Source organism: Strongyloides ratti, scaffold srae_scaffold0000015, assembly GCF_001040885.1.
Source record: "Strongyloides ratti genome assembly S_ratti_ED321, scaffold srae_scaffold0000015".
NCBI lineage: Eukaryota > Metazoa > Nematoda > Chromadorea > Rhabditida > Strongyloididae > Strongyloides > Strongyloides ratti.
In genome coordinates this window covers 1-17,916 of record NW_020171533.1, presented here as the reverse complement: position 1 = coordinate 17,916, position 17,916 = coordinate 1, and the positions used below count along the sequence as shown (strand labels likewise).

The window sequence follows — 17,916 nt, the reverse complement described above, 5'->3', positions numbered from 1 at the left end:
AAATTTTTACTATTAAAATTTTAAAAACACATAAAAACTTAAAACGCTTCAAAAATGGCTCTAATTCCACCAATGAACACTTTAAGAGACATTTTTTACGACGAGGAAGCTCCCTTAAGTTTCTTCAAGATGAGAAAATTTTTAAAAAGGAAATGGATTGTCCTGCATGTAGAGGCCCAACTTTTTTTAAAAGAGCAAAGCAAATCTTCAGATGCACCAAAAAAAGCTGTAGAAAAGCTGTAAGTGCCAAAAATGAAACGTTTTTTGCCGACCAGTGCTTTTCGCTTTATAAGATTCTTCACATGGCTTACTTATGGTTGTGGAAGAATCTAGTAGCTTCAATAAAGAGCCAGTGTGAAGTCAATAATACAACTGTTTGCTCATTTTTGAGCTATTTTCGCCAACTTGTGGCGGATGCCTTAGAAACCAAAGAATGTGTTTTTGGTGGAAAAAGCATTGTTGTGGAAATAGATGAAACTAAAATGGGCAAAAGAAAGTATAACAGAAGGCATTCTGTAGATGGAGTTTGTGTTGTAGGCGATGTGGAAAAAACGAAAAAAAAACACGTTTTCGCTGTTCCTGTTGAAAAACGGGTCAGTGAAACGCTTCTTGAAGTCATTAAGAAGCACGTCGTACCTGGCTTGATAATTCACACTGATCTTTAGCGAGGTTAAAACGAAATTGAGAATATTTTGGGTTTCAAACACTATACGGTAAGCCATAGTGTAAATTTCAAAAATCTAGAAACTGGTATCCATACAAATTCCATAGAAAAAACGTGGAATAACTTCAAACTACTGATTTTGGCACGGTCACAGACAAAAAAAGACATGGAAGAACGTTTATAAAGATTTGCCTGGCGCCGGCCAAATAAAAAAAATTATGGGCCGGCTTTTTCAATGCTTTACAAGAAGTCGTTTATATTAATAAATAATGTTAGCAGGAATTTATTATAGAATATAAAATTTATTTATAATCAAAATATATTAGAAAAGTAATATATCAAGAGGGACGCTTCTACAATACCATAATTACAGGTGTTCGTCTAAAGACCTCTGACATCTCCCTCACAACAAGAGAAGTTCATTTATATGTCTAGAAATTAACTTCTCAGAATCTAATTTAACCTTGTAGATGACGTTACCCAGTTTCTCAATTACTCTTCCTGGTCTTCATCGAATACCAGTTTTAAAAAACGCTAGCACTCTCTGATTCACCTTCAATACTCTATTAGTTGAATCAGCTAATGGTTTGCCATTTGAAAACGATATAAGAGAACTTTCTTTAGGAATCATAAAAAATTTAGCAGCAGCAGTAGTTTGACCTTCTGATGCCAAACAATATCGCGCTTTGAAAAGAAAAGAATCAATGATGACTCTAATAGATTTATCCTTACTATTTTTTTTCATATGACGACGAAAATCTTGAATAACTCTCTCTACTTTACCATTTCCTTGGTGATCTTTAGATGGACAAACAATACAATTGAATTCTTCCGGAAGATTTTGAAACTGTGTACCACTGTCACAAACAAAATGCTTAACCTGCTCATAAGTTAACATAAACTTCCTAAACAGATCCACAACTTTAGTTTTGTAAAGCGATGATAACGGATAAATTGAGACAAAATTACTAAAACTATCAACGAATACCAACATTGTTTGCCGACCATTATACATAATATCACAGTGAACGAATTCTCTAGGATAAGTACTAACCCAAGAACTATGTGTACGAGCAGACTTCTTTCTATTTGCTTGACACACGGGACAATTTCTATACAATTTGTCTAATAGATGATACGAACCTTTAAAAAACATGTCCTTCCGAAACCGAGTGATCATAGCAGAGAACGACGAATGATCATTATGTAGAAAACCAATAACTTTACTTTGTAATGAGTCCGGTATACAAATCCTATTTTTATATAACACTAACCCATTAAAAGATCTGAAGTTTTTTCTATTCTGACTATACCACCGTAACCCAGCATTATCCTTAGTCAGCGAAAAGTCTTTCCACTCTTTTAAAATCCATACTAAAACATTTGATAAAATTGCATCTTTCCCAGTTTCTTCGCTAATAACCTTATCGGATAACAAGGGAATCTACGAACACGATGATTCAGCTATGATAATTTCATCTTCGCCACTAGCACTAGAAACAGAGCATAACCTACTCAATGTATCAGCTTCCCCGAAGACAGAAGTGTTCCTAAAACTTAACGAGAAATTAAAATGCTGCATCTCGTAAATCCATCTTTGCAAACGACCTGACGTCGAAACTGGAATACCATCTTTGTGGTTGATCAGAGATAAAAGCGCTTGATGGTTCGTATGAATTTCAAAGTGTCTTCCAAGAAGAAAATACTTGAATTTTCGTAATCCAGAAATGATACTATAACATTCCTTCTCTGACTGATTCCAGTTTCTCTGAGCCTGATTTAACGATTTAGAAAAATGCCATACCGCTTGCCAGCACTTCTTGTCTTTATCATACTGTTGAAGAACACCTCCCACAGCAAAAGAAGAGGAATCCGTTGATAATCTGGTCAAAGAAGTTGAATTAAACAACTTAACAGAAGAACAAATAGCACTTTTGACACACTCAAAATCCGATTGAGTTTGCAAAGTCCATTCAAAGTGAGAATATTTTTCACAAAGTTTACCAAATCGCTCCTTGTATAAATGTAACGATGCAATGGATGCACTATAATGAGAAATAAGTCTTAGAAACTGTCGCAACTCTGTCAAGTTAGCTGGTGGACGAAGTTTTTAATAGCTTGTACAACATTAGGATCAATAGAACGCGATCCATTTTCGATGATCCAACTCAAAAAGCATATCTTTGATGTAAAGAAAACACATTTGCCCATATTAAAACGAAAACCTCTAGCATCCAGTAGACCACGTATATGCATGACTCGTTTATACAACATCTCTTTCGATTCAGCAAAAATTAGAAGATCGTCAAAATATTTCTTACACCATGGAGTGCTTGGTAAACACCCTTCAATCACTTTTTGCATCAACATCGGACTATTACAAAACCCAAAAGGTAACTTCAAAAATTTGAAATGTCCTCTATGAGTACTAATAATCAACAGTTGTTGCAACCTCTTTGAGATAAGAATTTGTAAAAATGCCGATTGTAGATCCAAATGACAAAAGAACTTCGCATCATCTAACGAAGAAAACATCTCAAACGTATGAGGAATTCCATATTTCAATTCAACTACAGATCGATTCACCCCTCCTGAAAAATCCACACACAGGCGCGGCTTCTTGTTCTCTTCTCTTGCAAGCATAAGAGGACTAGCCCAAGAAAGAATTATATCACCCAGTGATTCAATAATACCAGATTCAATCCACTCATCCAGGAGATTATTAACAATATTCTCAAACCCTAACGGTATCTTCCTAGCTAAAATATACTTCAGAGTTATTCCAGGTAGCAATTCAGAATCAGCGACAAAACCAGAAATACCAAGCGAAGAAAATTTCACTCCCGTTAAAACAGGAAATTTCTTCATTAACTCATAGCTCAAGGATTCTTCCGAGATCTCAGCACCCACATGTAAAATATCTTTTATTCTATTCAATTTGCTAGCTACAGCTTTATACGCACTAATACCACCCAACAAATTAGACAACACATCTGCTACATAAATTTTTACTGTATGGTCAAAGATGACCTCCTCAAAATATCCAAGCAACTTAAATATCCTACCATTACAATTACGAGCTTGAATCAAAGTATGAGACATCTTCGGTTTGTTTTTAAGAGAGCTATAGGAATGCACCGACAGCAGACAGATATCTGCTCCAGTATCAATTTTGAATCGAATAAAAGAAGATGCTACACGTATTGTACAATATCTAAGATCTTTATTAACATAATCAACCTCAGCGGAATTAACAGAAACAATAACATAGTCAGTATTTGACAAAATTGCGTTTACTGACTTAGCTTTCTTTTTCTTACGACGTTTCTTCTTATACACCGACTTGACTACATTGACAGACTCCTCAGAGAGCAATGAAGCATGGAACTCCATCTTTTCAGTAAACTCCGTTATCTCAACAGTAGCTTTACCCGTTAGTTTCTCTTCCAAGTAAGCCAAGGCTTTCTCTCTCAACCGATCACTACTATAACAACCTGCAATTTGTAAGCACACTTCGATGACATTACGTGAAGAACAGATAGCTTCAAAAGACTTGACCTTTGCTATACAAGATGCATGAAAGATAGGAATAGATTCATGTTCTTGTTTACAAAACTTTAGCAGCTCCATAATCTTAGTAGTAACGGCTACTTTAGGTGTATAGGTCTTCTCCAAATACCCATCAACATCCTCCACATCAGTCACAGTTAGGTCACCAAATTGTTTCATCAGAACCTCTACCATTGACTGAGACAAAAAACTGAGATACAAAAGAGTTCTTTCCTTCACTTTATACCATGCCATCATGTCCATGACAGCTAGAGAATTTGTCGTACGTGACAATTTGAAATTCATTGATGGATCAAAAACTTCATTAACCTTAGGACGTGTTTTACGACCATGCTCATGTAGCAGTTTCACCAATTTCTCTTTTTTCAGTTTTTCCAAGTCTATGTCCTCTATTATAAGCATGCAGGATCGCCAGTGTTAGCAGGAATTTATTATAGAATATAAAATTTATATATAATCAAAATATATTAGAAAAGTAATATATCATGGGGGACGCTCCTACAATACTATAATTACAGGTGTTCGTCTAGAGACCTCTGACAAATAATTATTAATTTATTAATTTTTTACTAATTTTTTTATTAAAAACAATAAAATTTAAAAAAAGTCTTTTTTATTTTTTATTCTGTCGTTTAAATCAAATAAATATAAATTGCCATTTGAACTAAAAATAAATAGCTTGGAAAAAAAAATTTTTTTATCAAAAATTATAAAAATATTAAAAAAATACCAATCTGATAAAAAAAACTGTTTATAACGTATTTTTTAATCAAAATAAACAAGGGGGATCTTCATCTAAAATTCAACCAAAGTACCTTCTTGCCGTTCTTTAGTTAAGGCTCCAACTAAAAGCATATTATCTACATACCATTTTGGTCTGATTCTATGAAGACCCAACAACCGTGCTTTTAATTTTCTACTTAACCAAATAATAGCTTTTAACTCACAATAAAAACTTGAACGATGAATTTTATATCCATCAATGCGACCGCTACAATACATAATAGGCCGTTTACAATTTTTAACTATTTGAAATACCACTCCCCCTACATGATTTAAAATTGAATCGGAAGAAATCTTCAACAGAGCTTACTTAACTTCACGATATAATACTGCCTTTGCAAAATCTTGTTTTATTTTCACAAACAATTGCATACTTTCATCATCAAACTTAAAATATGATTTATTACCATTCTTCTCTTCTACTTTAGAAATTCTTACAATTTCTCTCAAAGGTTTTAATGTACTAGCCTGGTTTGGTAAATATTTTAAGTAATATCCTAAAATTCCCAAAAACTTCTTTATATTACGACAATCGGAAGGAACTTTCCAAGATGCAATAATTTTCTTAGCTTCAACATTTGGAGTAATAGAGTCATTTCTTCCATGAAGTTCATGGCCCAACATCTTTACCGTTTCTCTGGCTAACGTTGATTTCTTAATATTCACCTTGAGATTTAACCGCTGTAGCGTTCTAAGCAATACAACCAACGCCTCAATATGATTTTCATATGTTACCGAATTCAACAAGGAATCATCTATGTACCAATTCAAAGAACTTCTAGCAACATCAAAGTTTAAAAAGACCTTTCTTAAAACATCAGTAAGAAGTGCTGGGTTGTTTTTGAAACCTTGTGGTATTCTTAATAGTGTTAAAACTCTACCCATAAATCTTAAACCAAATAACTTTTGTTTACATTCAGGAATTTGAAATTGATAAGAACTTTGAGATAGATCAATACTGCTAAATATCTTGGGAGTAGTCTCACACGAGTCATAAGTTTTGTAAATAATATCTTCAAAATACTCACTGCAGAATGGAATCGGAATAGTAATCTTATTCAAATTCCTAAGGTCAATTACAATTCTAAAAGATTATAAAATTGTCTCCCGATCATTTATCAAGTCCTCCGGTATTTCACATTTTTGTACTAGCAAAACATTACTAACAAAGGTTGGCGTTGTATCTTCACATGCTATATTTGCTTTAATGAGTTCATCCAAAAGAATAAACCCCACATTAACCAGATGTCTTGGAGTTTTATAAGCCTTTGTATTTACCTCCAATAACTTTTCTTCATAAATTTTAAAACTTTCTTCATTTGGTATCAGATTGCACAGTCTTACATCGTAAGCATTCTTTGAAAATAGATTTCTGACCTCTGGTAGTTCCTTTTCTATATCCTTTATGACTCTTTCATTAATTGAATCCAACTACATCTCGATATTATGTTGTTGAACCATAATCTTACAACATTGAACTAAATGCATTCTATTACTTTTATTTTTCACTTCTCCCTTAAGGATAGTACAACTAACAATGTTCTTTACATAATCTTTCAAAGTGACTCCCAAAATAATGTCTAAATTAGAATCTATACAACCATCGTCAATAATAATCGCATTTGTCCTTATGGTTTCTTCCTTTCCGATTGAAAGCTCTAGAGTAATTTCACCTTTTACTCTTACCTGTTCATTTGAAAAAAAACCTTTTATTTTAAAATTCAATCGACGAACCGAATCACCTAATTTTAATTGCTTAACAATTTCATCCTTTACAATGGTAGCTTGGCCTCCATTGTCAATCATTCCTAAAACTGTATGGATCTTGTTATCCAGATCATGTATGTTAACTTCAGTATAAATTAGATTAGATACCGCTGGGTACGCTGAATTTATCTCTTTCCATTCAACTAGAGAAGGTTCATGAAACTTTATTTTCTTTTTTTCAATAACCGAGCCAATACCATTAGCACTAATCATAATACCATTACTCGAAGTAGATATAACGTTTAACTTAGAACACGTGGTCTTCTTGTAACCCTCTTCTCTACAATGGTAACAAACAATTTTGACAGAGGAGTTTGGTATCTTTTGGTCACCATTCACTACCCCATTCTCAGAATTACCTCCTCTCCAAAGTGTGCGATATTGCTTTCCCTTGTTTTTCGTAAACTCTCTGAAATCTCTTCTCTCTTGATATTGAACATTCCAAATAGCTATATCTCTAACCAAATGAATAGCCTTATCATATTTCTTTATAGTACTTTTATCATAAAACCAATCATTATTCATGATACATCTTCATATCTCTCATTGTTGCTCAAAATCAATCTTCTTCTCATCACTCAAAAGCATAGAATTTTTCATCAATTTTATTAGTTCTAACAGTCTGTTTTCCACATTACCATGATGTTTCAAGTCTAGTTTAAACGTACATAACTTAGCTTTAGCAGATCTGGCAGATTTTTGACTATTAAATCTTTCTCTCAGTTTTCTACAGATGTCAGCAAATGGGTATTCTTCAATATTTTCTACAAAATCAGCAGCATCATCCTCTAAGAAAAATAGGAGTGTGGTCTTCTTTTCATTCTCATTAGTAACCTTACTTAGTGTTATAGCCGCCTCAAATCTACGAAGCCACTTGTCAATACTGGTTTTCGTGTCTTTATAAATCTCTATATTTCTTAAATAATCAAACATGATCTTATCTTCCGGTATTTTCTCCTCAGGAGACTTGATTATCTCGTTATTGTTTTCTGAAATCTGTCTTAGGAACACTACTATGTCAAACCTGGCCATTCTTTTCTTAGCTTTTTCCTCTCTCAACACTCTTTGTTTCTCCTTCTTAGATTCTCTTTCTTCGTTGACTAAATCCCACAAAACTGATTGTTCTCGGTAATCTTTATGTAGTAGGAATTCTTTTTCAAAACTGTTACTCAACGGAAATTTCTCACTATACTCATCTAAGATATCACTCCAATCTCTCACAAGTTCACGTATAGATCACGTTCTAATGTATTTTTGATTGGCTCGTAAGAATTCTCTTCTCACTTAAATGTCTTCTTTAACTCTTCACTTATTAGTACTTACAGTAAAGTACGCTCTTTAAGATTTCGACGTTAAACTTCAACAATTTAATTTCACTGATGTACGATCAGTCCGTTTCTATTTACTGCACCAGAGTAAATTTTATTTATTGGTTCCTAACTATAATTAAATAACAATTAATAATAATCATACTTAAATCAAATTTAATTAATTTAGAAACATATAATAATGATGATAAAAATTATTCATCCCAGCTAAAACTCTTCTTTTTTCAAACAATCGTTCTGAAATAATCCTTAATTTCTACTAAATTATAGTTTCCTTTTTAAATAAATTTAAAATTAATAAATATTTTTGTATATTTATATATAAAAAAAATATTTATTCAAGAAAAAAATGCCTTATTAGCATTTTTTAAATATTGAAAAAGGTATTAAAAATGGTTATGGTAAGAAATCAAATATTGGTCTTGTATGTGACAGGATTTGACTCTCATCATTATACTACCTTTCAATAACAAACTTTATAATTTATAAGTTGTGGAGAAAATNNNCTTTCTAATTATTATTTATGAGAAACATTTGATAAACAACGAATTAGAAAAATACAGTTTGATAAATATGTTTAACTTATTAATAAAAAGCGTATTGAAAGATGTTAACAATTTTAATTTTAAATGTTTTAGCACAAATTTTCTATAAATAAGAACATTTTTTTTGTTATTGTCATAATTACCTTCAATATGTTTTAAATTAAAAATAAATATTTAATCATATATAAAATTTTATATAAATATAGTATATAACTATATTATTGCAAATTTTATTAAGAAAATAAAAAAAATTATATATAAGAAAGATAATGATGATGATTTATCCTAAACTCTTAACAAACCATATTGTTTGCCATCTATTTCTTTTTCTAAAAATATTCTTATCAGAAATATAAATATTACTTAATAAATAACTAGTAATATTTAAGTTTTTTTTTGAAGCAAAATTATTCATATTATTTTGAATAAACTATAATTATTTATTAATTTTAAAGATTAAATAAAAAAGTAAGTGTAAAAGAATCTAACATGAGATAAATTAAGCTTATACTGAAAATTAATTGTAAGTTATATAATTAAAAAATATAACTAAAGAAATATTCTAGAAAAAAACTTTTTTGTATTGTATTGTAATTGTGTTAATAAATAAACAACATATTAATATTTAATATTAAGTAAAATTTTATTTACTAAGACGTCAGCTTTAAATTATAAAAATTTTTTACTTATATAAAACAAAATGTATGTATTTTAATAATTTCTATTCACTAATTTTTTTTATTCTAACAACATGCTTAAAAATAACTTTAAAAATAAGCATTTTTAATTTTTATTCATAAGAATGTTAGTAAGTATAAATATTTTTAAATATCATTTAAACGTAAATAGTATAATAAAAATTTAAATAAAATTCAATAAAAAATTGTATAATTTTTTTAAAATAATTGAGAAAATAAAAAAAAAATAGTTGACAAGTTATAATTTATTGTCTGCTAGTTAGATATGCTGTATTATGGCCTTTCACAGCCACATTGGCTCAGTGGTAGTAGCGTCGGTCTTGTAAACCGAAGGTCGCTGGTTCAATCCCAGCATGTGGCAAATATGACATTGTTTTTTAAATATTCTTGTAAAATATATTTTAAAAAAAATAATTTGCAAATAAATATTTTGGTTTTTTAAAATTTATTACATTTTTCATACATAAAAAAATGTTTTTATTAATAAAAGTGTAAATATTTTTTTAAAAATAATTTTTTCACAAAGATATTGCAGCATAAAGTACAAAAAAAAACAATATTTGCATCTATTGTAAAATGGTTGTTTCAAGTAAACTTAAAAATGAAAATTATCTTTAAGCATAAAAAAAAAGTTGAAAGAATTGCATTTATTGTTAACCTTTCATAAACAATAATTTTTAAGCAATATATCACTTTTGATTTTGAGATTAAAATTTTCTAAATTTAAAAAAAATATTTACTAAAAAAAATAATTTTAAGTACTACTATGTTATTAAGAAAAATAAGAACCCAGTTTTGAAGTCTATAAACTTTAAACCTAGAAATTTATTTCTAGTAAAAAAACCAATAAAAGGTTCAAAATTTTATATCATTTGGAAAGTTTCCATTGAAATAATTGAAATAAAAATTATGCATTGTAACTTTCAAGAAACTTATGTACAAATAGCGAATCTTTTGATTCCATGTCTTACAAATAAAGTCGTATTATAAAAATAATATCAATGATAATAAAAAATCTAAAAGACTTATTATACTTAAAAACCTATGATGATATTATAGAAATAAATAAGGAAACTAAAAAAAATTTTACAATTTTAAATAAAATTAATGATAATCTACTAAATATAGTTATAAATTAGTCAAAAACTATTTTTTAATGAAGTTGAAAAAATAATTTAAAAACGCAAACGCGGACGTTTTTGAATGTCTAAAATAATTTCTGAAAAGATTAATAATCTCAATGATGAAAATAATATTTATAAAATTAAAATAATTTCCCATCTAATGATTGTCAAAATAAAACTAATAATTTTAAAAATAATATGTCAAATGATAATAAAATATGTCCAAAATACACAGGTCGTAAAAGTGGAAAACTCTGAAAATTAAAAAATTTTAAATTGATATAATCTAATAAATTTAAAAATATTAATATCATTATATTATAAGTAATAAAAATATCATTATAAATGATTTGAAAACCAATGATTCTCGTGATAAAAATTAAAACCAAATTAAATTTTCATATTTTATCAAAAATATTTTTTATTTATTAAATATTTTAAAATTCTACTTTTAAAAATGAACACTTATAAAATCTTCACCTGAAACAACATCAATTAATTTCACTATCGCCTAAATGAACTTAGTAACTTCATGGTATAACTCTTACCTAAAGAGAAAGACTTCCAGGACACATTCAAACAGGATTTGAACTGCTTGATAACTGACTTCCTTCTCGATAAATTGTTCTACATTCTTCCACTCCCAAAAACAAAAAGATCCTTTTTATTTTCACCTCTTCTATAACATCTTCTTCATCCTCTACTTCATCCTTTAAAGAGGATAACAACAATGGCACAGCTATGAGAGATGAATGGTGAAATGAATTAAACTTTTAAAAAAATTTCTAAACTTTTGTAGAGAACATACTTTTAGTTAATAATATTATTAGTACTATTTCTATTGTTTAAATTCTTTTAATTAAAAGAATTATTTATATGTTGATGTTCTTATACTTATCTTAAGTCTATCTCAAGCTTTAATATCAAATCCATACTGATTTGACATTCTTTTGATATGCTGAAATAATATATCAACGTTTTTTTATGAAACGTTACTTGTCACCTATAAGTTTTGAATCATAAAGAGAAATAATTTATTTCTTTTTTTGGTAATTAAAATATATATAGTTTGTAAATTTTTTAATAAAAATATTATAATTCTATTTATTTATTTTATCTTTTGTACATATCTAGAATCTATAATTAGTGACTATTTAACACTTAAATTTTATAGATTAATTTTGTTATATTCTACATTAAAAACATCTATTATCAATTTATTGTTTTATTTATGGGTTCTAGAAAGAAAACGTTTTATTTTTAATTGTATAAAGAAGTCAAAAAATATATAAATTATCTTCTTGTTTGTCTTTCTTTGGGATTTGTACTTAAGAATTTATTTCAGGTTAATACTCAGAACTACAGGCCACAATAATATTTTTTAAATGTATAACTTTTTTTTTGTATATTTAAAAAGTAAGATTGAAATGTTTGGGTTTGGTTTTGGTTTATGTAATCGTAAATTTTTCTATAAATAGGGGACTTTTTTAGAGAAAAAGAAGGATTAACTTCAGACTTCTACGCGCCCGGGATTTCTATTATTGTAGGGGTGTTAATTGTGATATATTGTTTGTAATAGTTTATTGAATAAAATCCTATATTAACTGTTTCTACGTTTCATTTCTCCAACAATATTAAATTAAAAATTGCTGGTTTTGGTGTTGGTTTATGAAAAATTACTTTACTAGAAGCAGCAATAAACTCAATTTCCAAGGTCTCAGTCTTAGTGAACAATTCAAAATTTTAAGTCAGGGAATCATGGATGAAAACAATGACAATCACAGCCTATCATCAAATTTGAAAGTTGATACAAGTCAAGTAGGAGATGAGAAGGAAAATTTGGATCGCGACCCAATTTATGACGTCAACCGCTTATCTCAGAAAAGGACTAGCTCTAGAGAATCTCCTGTAATTGCTAGAAGAAGAGAAGAATTAACAGAGAAAATATATCAGCTGGACAAAAAAATTTCACTCTTGGAAGAAAATATGTATCAAATAAAAGAAGAGTTAAAAGATTCAATTAAAGAATCCATCATCAAATTGCAAAATCAATTTATGCAAATTATGAAAAATATGTTTGAAAGCCATAAGATTAAAGAAAATCAAGATGAAAATGATGATATAGAAAATCAATCAAGGTTATCATCAAATTCCTCATATATTAAATCAAACAAAAATATACCAAATAATATTAGATTACAAAACTTTGAAGGGGACAATAAAATCTCATTCAATACTTGGATTGAAAAATTTGAAATCTTTGTGGAAGAAAATGAAATACCTCCCAATAAATACCTTAAGATATTGAAATACTATTTAGGAGAAGATCCAGCTACAACGATACGAAATTGTAAGGACTTCAAAGAAGCTGTTAAAATGTTACATGAGAATTATAATGATAATGTCAGTAATGCAGCAGCAACGTCCATGTTAAACAGTATAAAAACAAAACGTATTAGAACTCTTGAGGATCTCAATAAATATATTCCAATAATCGAAGAAGCACATAAAGCTTTATATAGGATAAAAAGTACTCGCATGGAAAATCAAGTAATCTTTCTCAAGGATATGTTATCATCAGAACTAAAATTGTACTTCAACGATGTTTCTAATAAGGATTGGGCACTATTCATCTGTCAAATTAAAGATAAAATGGTACTATTGAAAAGAGCCAAAGAAGAGCAAGAAATCTTCAATAGACTGAAAAGAAAGAAGAATGAAAAGAAGTGCAAATATGAAAAATGCAAATTTCCAAATTCTCATGAAACAAAAGATTGTAGATATAAAATAAGAGATGAAAAAAATACTTTATTCTGTAATCAAAATATATACAATGGTTTAGCAGTTATTAATGGAAAAATTAATCAAATAGATGCAAAATTTGTTATAGATACAGGAAGTAATATATCTATATTAAATGATATTTGGGTTAACAAATTAAATTTACAAGTTAGTGAAGATAATATTACAACTGTTCAAAATATAAATACAATATGTACATTAAAAAGATGTAAAGGAGAAATAGAGATCACCCTAAATGAAGCGAACTTCAAATTAAAAGATCCATATCTCTTTGTTAGTAAAGAACATAAATTTGATCTGTTAGTAGGTAGTGATATTCTAATGAAAACCAAAGGATTTTATATTTCATACAATGATAATAAATCAATTAAATTCAAAATAATAGATGAAAATGAAATACAAAAAGAGGAAAATAAAGAATGTCTTGAATATTTCCAGAAGGAATATCCAATGTGTTTTGCCAAAACTGATAAAGATTTGACTCCATTCTTAGAGGCAGAAAAACAATTAATTTATGAAAATATGCCTATTAATCCTAAATATCCTAGTTATCCTCTAGGTATTCATGAACAAAAAATAGCATTAGAAATAATAAAGGATTGGCAGCATGCTCAAATTGTAGAAGAAGGGGTAGCTCGAATTAATCATCCTGTAATCATAGTAAAAAAAGCTAATGCTCCTCCGGATGGAACAGTACATGAAAAATACCGTTTTGTTACAGATTTAAGACGTATAAATTCAATCACTGAAAAAATTTATTATAATAGTCCAAGTATATTTAACTTACTTCAAAATACTACAAAAATAAAAATTAAGTGGTTATCAAAAATTGATCTAAAAAGTGCCTTTAGTCAAATTAAACTCAACAAAAATGACATCGGCAAATTTGGATTCTCAATTGGAAATAAAAGCTTTATATACAAATGTCTACCAATGGGTGCAAGAAACAGTAGTATACTTTTTATGATCGCCATCAAACGTATATTTCAAGAATTGATAGACAACGAACAAATGTGGATATATCAAGACGATGTAATCTTGAAAACTACTGAAATTAAAGGAGAATCTGAAAAAGAATCATTAGAAAGACATATTAATTTAATACATGAAACATTAAAAATAATGAAAAATTATGGTATAAAAGCGAGCTATGGAAAATGTCTATTTTGTAAGAAACAATTAGATTTTTTAGGCTTTTCAATAACAACAAATGGGTACCAAGCATCAAAAACTTCAATTAAAAGAATAATTCAATCATTACCTAAAAATAGGGAACAACTAAGAAGATTTTTATATGCATTAAATTATTATAGGTTAACTATTAAAGATTTCGCAAGAAAAACTTCTAAGTTATATGATTTAATAAACCAATCAAAAAATACAAAATTCCAATGGACTGATGCAACTTTAGAGGATTATCACAATTTAATTAAAGATATCATAAACCAAAAAACACTAAAATATGGGAACATAAATGAAAAATATTACCTAAACACTGATGCATCGGATGAAGGATTGGGATCAGTTTTATATCAAAAAGAAAAGATAAAAGTACTAAAGGGTACTGATAAATTAATCAACGAAGATGAAATAACAAAATATAAACCTCACGAAATAGAGTAGAGAGAACAAGATAAAGTTATTGGTTTTTATTCTTCTAAGTTAGATAAAGTTAACAAAAAACGACATTCAACTTACTTAGAATTGAAGTGTATAGCTGATTCATTAGATTATTTTTCATTTCTACTGAGAGAAGCTAAAGCAGGTATAGTTGTTGTTACAGATCATTTGCCATTAAAGAAATTAATATTAACTAGTGATCAACGCAAATATATTAAACTCATTCACAGAATTGATTCATTTAATATTCAAATACAGTTTATAAAGGGTAAAGAAAATGTGATACCGGATTGGTTTTCAAGAATCAAAGAAAACCCTGAAGAAAAAAAAACAATAAAATGTTACATGGCTAACAGGGGTAGGAAAAAGAAAATCATTACAAATCAAATCTCAGAAGAGATGAAGCCATTACAAAATGAGAAACAGAAAGAAAATCAAAATCCTGTCAATGATAATCTGGCAGAGAATAAAGAAAAACCAAAACGTGAGAGACCACCAAAGATTAAAAATAAAAATAATCAAACTTCGGAAGTCAAAGATACTTCAAAAAAGGGGAATACAAAATATCAAAATGAAGTTTCAAGAGAAACAAATCAACCAAATGAAGAAGAAACTGCAAAGACAGAAACTTCAAATCAATATAACATTCCAAAAGGAATATAACAAAATAATAACCAAACTTCGGGAGTCAAGGATACTTCAAAGAAGAAAGCCAATAGAGGCAGACCAAGAAAAGTTAAAAGAGGAAGAAAAAATATTCCCATTAACAATGAAATTCAAATAAACCTACCAACAATCAAAGAAACCACGGAAACAGATCCTTCAAAAAAAAAAGGGAGTTGTTATATGAAGCTTTCAGACTAAGTCATGACGAGAATGCGCACTTCGGTTTAAAAAAGACAAGCCAACTCATCAAGGATAGAATGGTAAATGACAAACTCCAAATAGGGGATGAAATTTTTGAAGATTGGGAAGATGAATTAAAAATATACATTAAAACATGCAAAGAATGTCAAATGAGAAATGTAAACACGAAAAGGCATGAGAAGAATAAAACAATTAAAATGGAGGCACCAAACATACACATAAGTATTGATATAATTGGGCCATTAAATCAAAAATCAAATAAAAATCATAAATATATTTTCACAATTATGGACGATTTTTCACGTTACACTTATGCGGTTCCAATAGAAAATTATCAATTTAACACTATTAGTAAAGAATTACTTCATTACTTTTGTTTATTCGGGTATCCAAAAATTATAAAAAGTGACCAAGGTAGAAATTTCATACCAGAAGAATTAAATCAATGGTTATCTAGTTTGAATATAATACATGAATATACAAAACCTTATCATAAAAAGGGTAATTCACTAATTGAAAAAGCTCATAAATGGCTAGAAGATGGGATAGCAAAAATTTCAAGAAATAATTCTACAAATTGGGATGAATATATAGAAAGAGTCATATTTGCATATAACGCTACAAGAAATGAAAGTAGTGGTAGAAGCCCATTTAGTTGTATGTTTTTGAGGGAACCTGTAATGCCTTTGGACAATCATCTACTTACCTATTCAGTAGGATTACATGATAAGTCAAAAGATTTATATGAATTATACAAAATAGCTGCTGAAACACATTTTGATACAAATCAATTCATAGAAGGCACACGCAATAAAGAAAATTCAAAAGGATTGATAAAGAAGTCACAAAAATTCAAAGAAGGAGATTACATACTTATCAAAAGACCTGATAATAAACCTAAGGTTGCCAGTAAATTTCAATTCAAATTTAAAGGGCCATATCGTGTGGTTAAACAAGAAGAAAATAATGTAACATATAAAACATCAAAGAGAGGAAAAGAGGTCACGGACAATATTGAAAACGTTAAGAAATATTATAAAAGAGGCAATGAGGCTAAGAAAAATTCCGATTCTTAAAGAAAAGGAGGAGTAAGATTGAAATGTTTGGGTTTGGTTTTGGTTTATGTAATCGTAAATTTTTCTATAAATAGGGGACTTTTTTAGACAAAAAAAGAGGAGAGAAGGAAAGATTAACTTCGGACTTCTACGCGCCCGGGATTTCTATTATTGTAGGGGTGTTAATTGTGATATATTGTTTGTAATAGTTTATTGAATAAAATCCTATATTAACTGTTTCTACGTTTCATTTCTCCAACAATATTAAATTAAAAATTGCTTATATAACTATATTATTGCAAATTTTATTAAGAAAATAAAAAAAATTATATATAAGAAAGATAATGATGATGATTTATCCTATACTCTTAACAAACCATATTGTTTGCCATCTATTTCTTTTTCTAAAAATATTCTTATCAGAAATATAAATATTAATTAATAAATAACTAGTAATATTTAAGTTTTTTTTTGAAGCAAAATTATTCATATTATTTTGAATAAACTATAATTATTTATTAATTTTAAAGATTAAATAAAAAAGTAAGTGTAAAAGAATCTAACATGAGATAAATTAAGCTTATACTGAAAATTAATTGTAAGTTATATAATTAATAAATATAACTAAAGAAATATTCTAGAAAAAAACTTTTTTGTATTGTATTGTAATTGTGTTAATAAATAAACAACATATTAATATTTAATATTAAGTAAAATTTTATTTACTAAGACGCCAGCTTTAAATTATAAAAATTTTTTACTTATATAAAACAAAATGTATGTATTTTAATAATTTCTAATCACTACTTTTTTTTATTCTAACAACATGCTTAAAAATCACTTTAAAAATAAGGATTTTTAATTTTTATTCATAAGAATGTTAGTAAGTATAAATATTTTTTAATATCATTTAAACGTAAAAAGTATAATAAAAATTTAAATAAAATTCAATAAAAAAATGTATAATTTTTTTAAAATAATTGAGAAAATAAAAAAAAATTAGTTGACAAGTTATAATTTATTGTCTGCTAGTTGAGATGCTGTATTATGACCCTTCACAGCCACATTGGCTCAGTGGTAGTAGCGTCGGTCT

General features: G+C 28.2%; 6 protein-coding genes across 6 annotated transcripts; 3 read left to right on the top strand and 3 right to left on the bottom strand.

Moving 5' to 3' along the window:
* Positions 1-152: 152 nt before the first annotated feature.
* Positions 153-665, top strand: SRAE_0000072100 (Transposase, ISXO2-like domain-containing protein; the record flags this gene model as incomplete). Its single annotated transcript, XM_024646656.1, has 1 exon — positions 153-665. One exon carries the CDS (start codon positions 153-155, stop codon positions 663-665), a length of 513 nt encoding a protein of 170 aa, XP_024500812.1.
* Positions 666-1,172: 507 nt separating this feature from the next.
* Positions 1,173-4,636, bottom strand: SRAE_0000072000 (Reverse transcriptase domain and Integrase, catalytic core domain and Ribonuclease H-like domain-containing protein; the record flags this gene model as incomplete). Its single annotated transcript, XM_024646655.1, has 3 exons — positions 1,173-2,038; positions 2,117-2,675; positions 2,768-4,636. 3 exons carry the CDS (start codon positions 4,634-4,636, stop codon positions 1,173-1,175), a joined length of 3,294 nt encoding a protein of 1,097 aa, XP_024500811.1.
* A 393-nt stretch (positions 4,637-5,029) lies between these two features.
* Positions 5,030-7,309, bottom strand: SRAE_0000071900 (Reverse transcriptase domain-containing protein; the record flags this gene model as incomplete). Its single annotated transcript, XM_024646654.1, has 3 exons — positions 5,030-5,225; positions 5,328-6,101; positions 6,453-7,309. 3 exons carry the CDS (start codon positions 7,307-7,309, stop codon positions 5,030-5,032), a joined length of 1,827 nt encoding a protein of 608 aa, XP_024500810.1.
* Positions 7,310-7,327: 18 nt separating this feature from the next.
* SRAE_0000071800 (Hypothetical protein) lies at positions 7,328-7,816 on the bottom strand (the record flags this gene model as incomplete). The annotated part of the gene is made up of 1 exon (XM_024646653.1): positions 7,328-7,816. One exon carries the CDS (start codon positions 7,814-7,816, stop codon positions 7,328-7,330), a length of 489 nt encoding a protein of 162 aa, XP_024500809.1.
* A 4,331-nt stretch (positions 7,817-12,147) lies between these two features.
* On the top strand, positions 12,148-15,564 carry SRAE_0000071700 (Reverse transcriptase domain and Peptidase A2A, retrovirus RVP subgroup domain and Aspartic peptidase domain-containing protein; the record flags this gene model as incomplete). The annotated part of the gene is made up of 2 exons (XM_024646651.1): positions 12,148-14,842; positions 14,909-15,564. 2 exons carry the CDS (start codon positions 12,148-12,150, stop codon positions 15,562-15,564), a joined length of 3,351 nt encoding a protein of 1,116 aa, XP_024500808.1.
* A 260-nt stretch (positions 15,565-15,824) lies between these two features.
* SRAE_0000071600 (Integrase, catalytic core domain and Ribonuclease H-like domain-containing protein) lies at positions 15,825-16,844 on the top strand (the record flags this gene model as incomplete). Its single annotated transcript, XM_024646650.1, has 1 exon — positions 15,825-16,844. One exon carries the CDS (start codon positions 15,825-15,827, stop codon positions 16,842-16,844), a length of 1,020 nt encoding a protein of 339 aa, XP_024500807.1.
* Between the last annotated feature and the right edge of the window lie 1,072 nt (positions 16,845-17,916).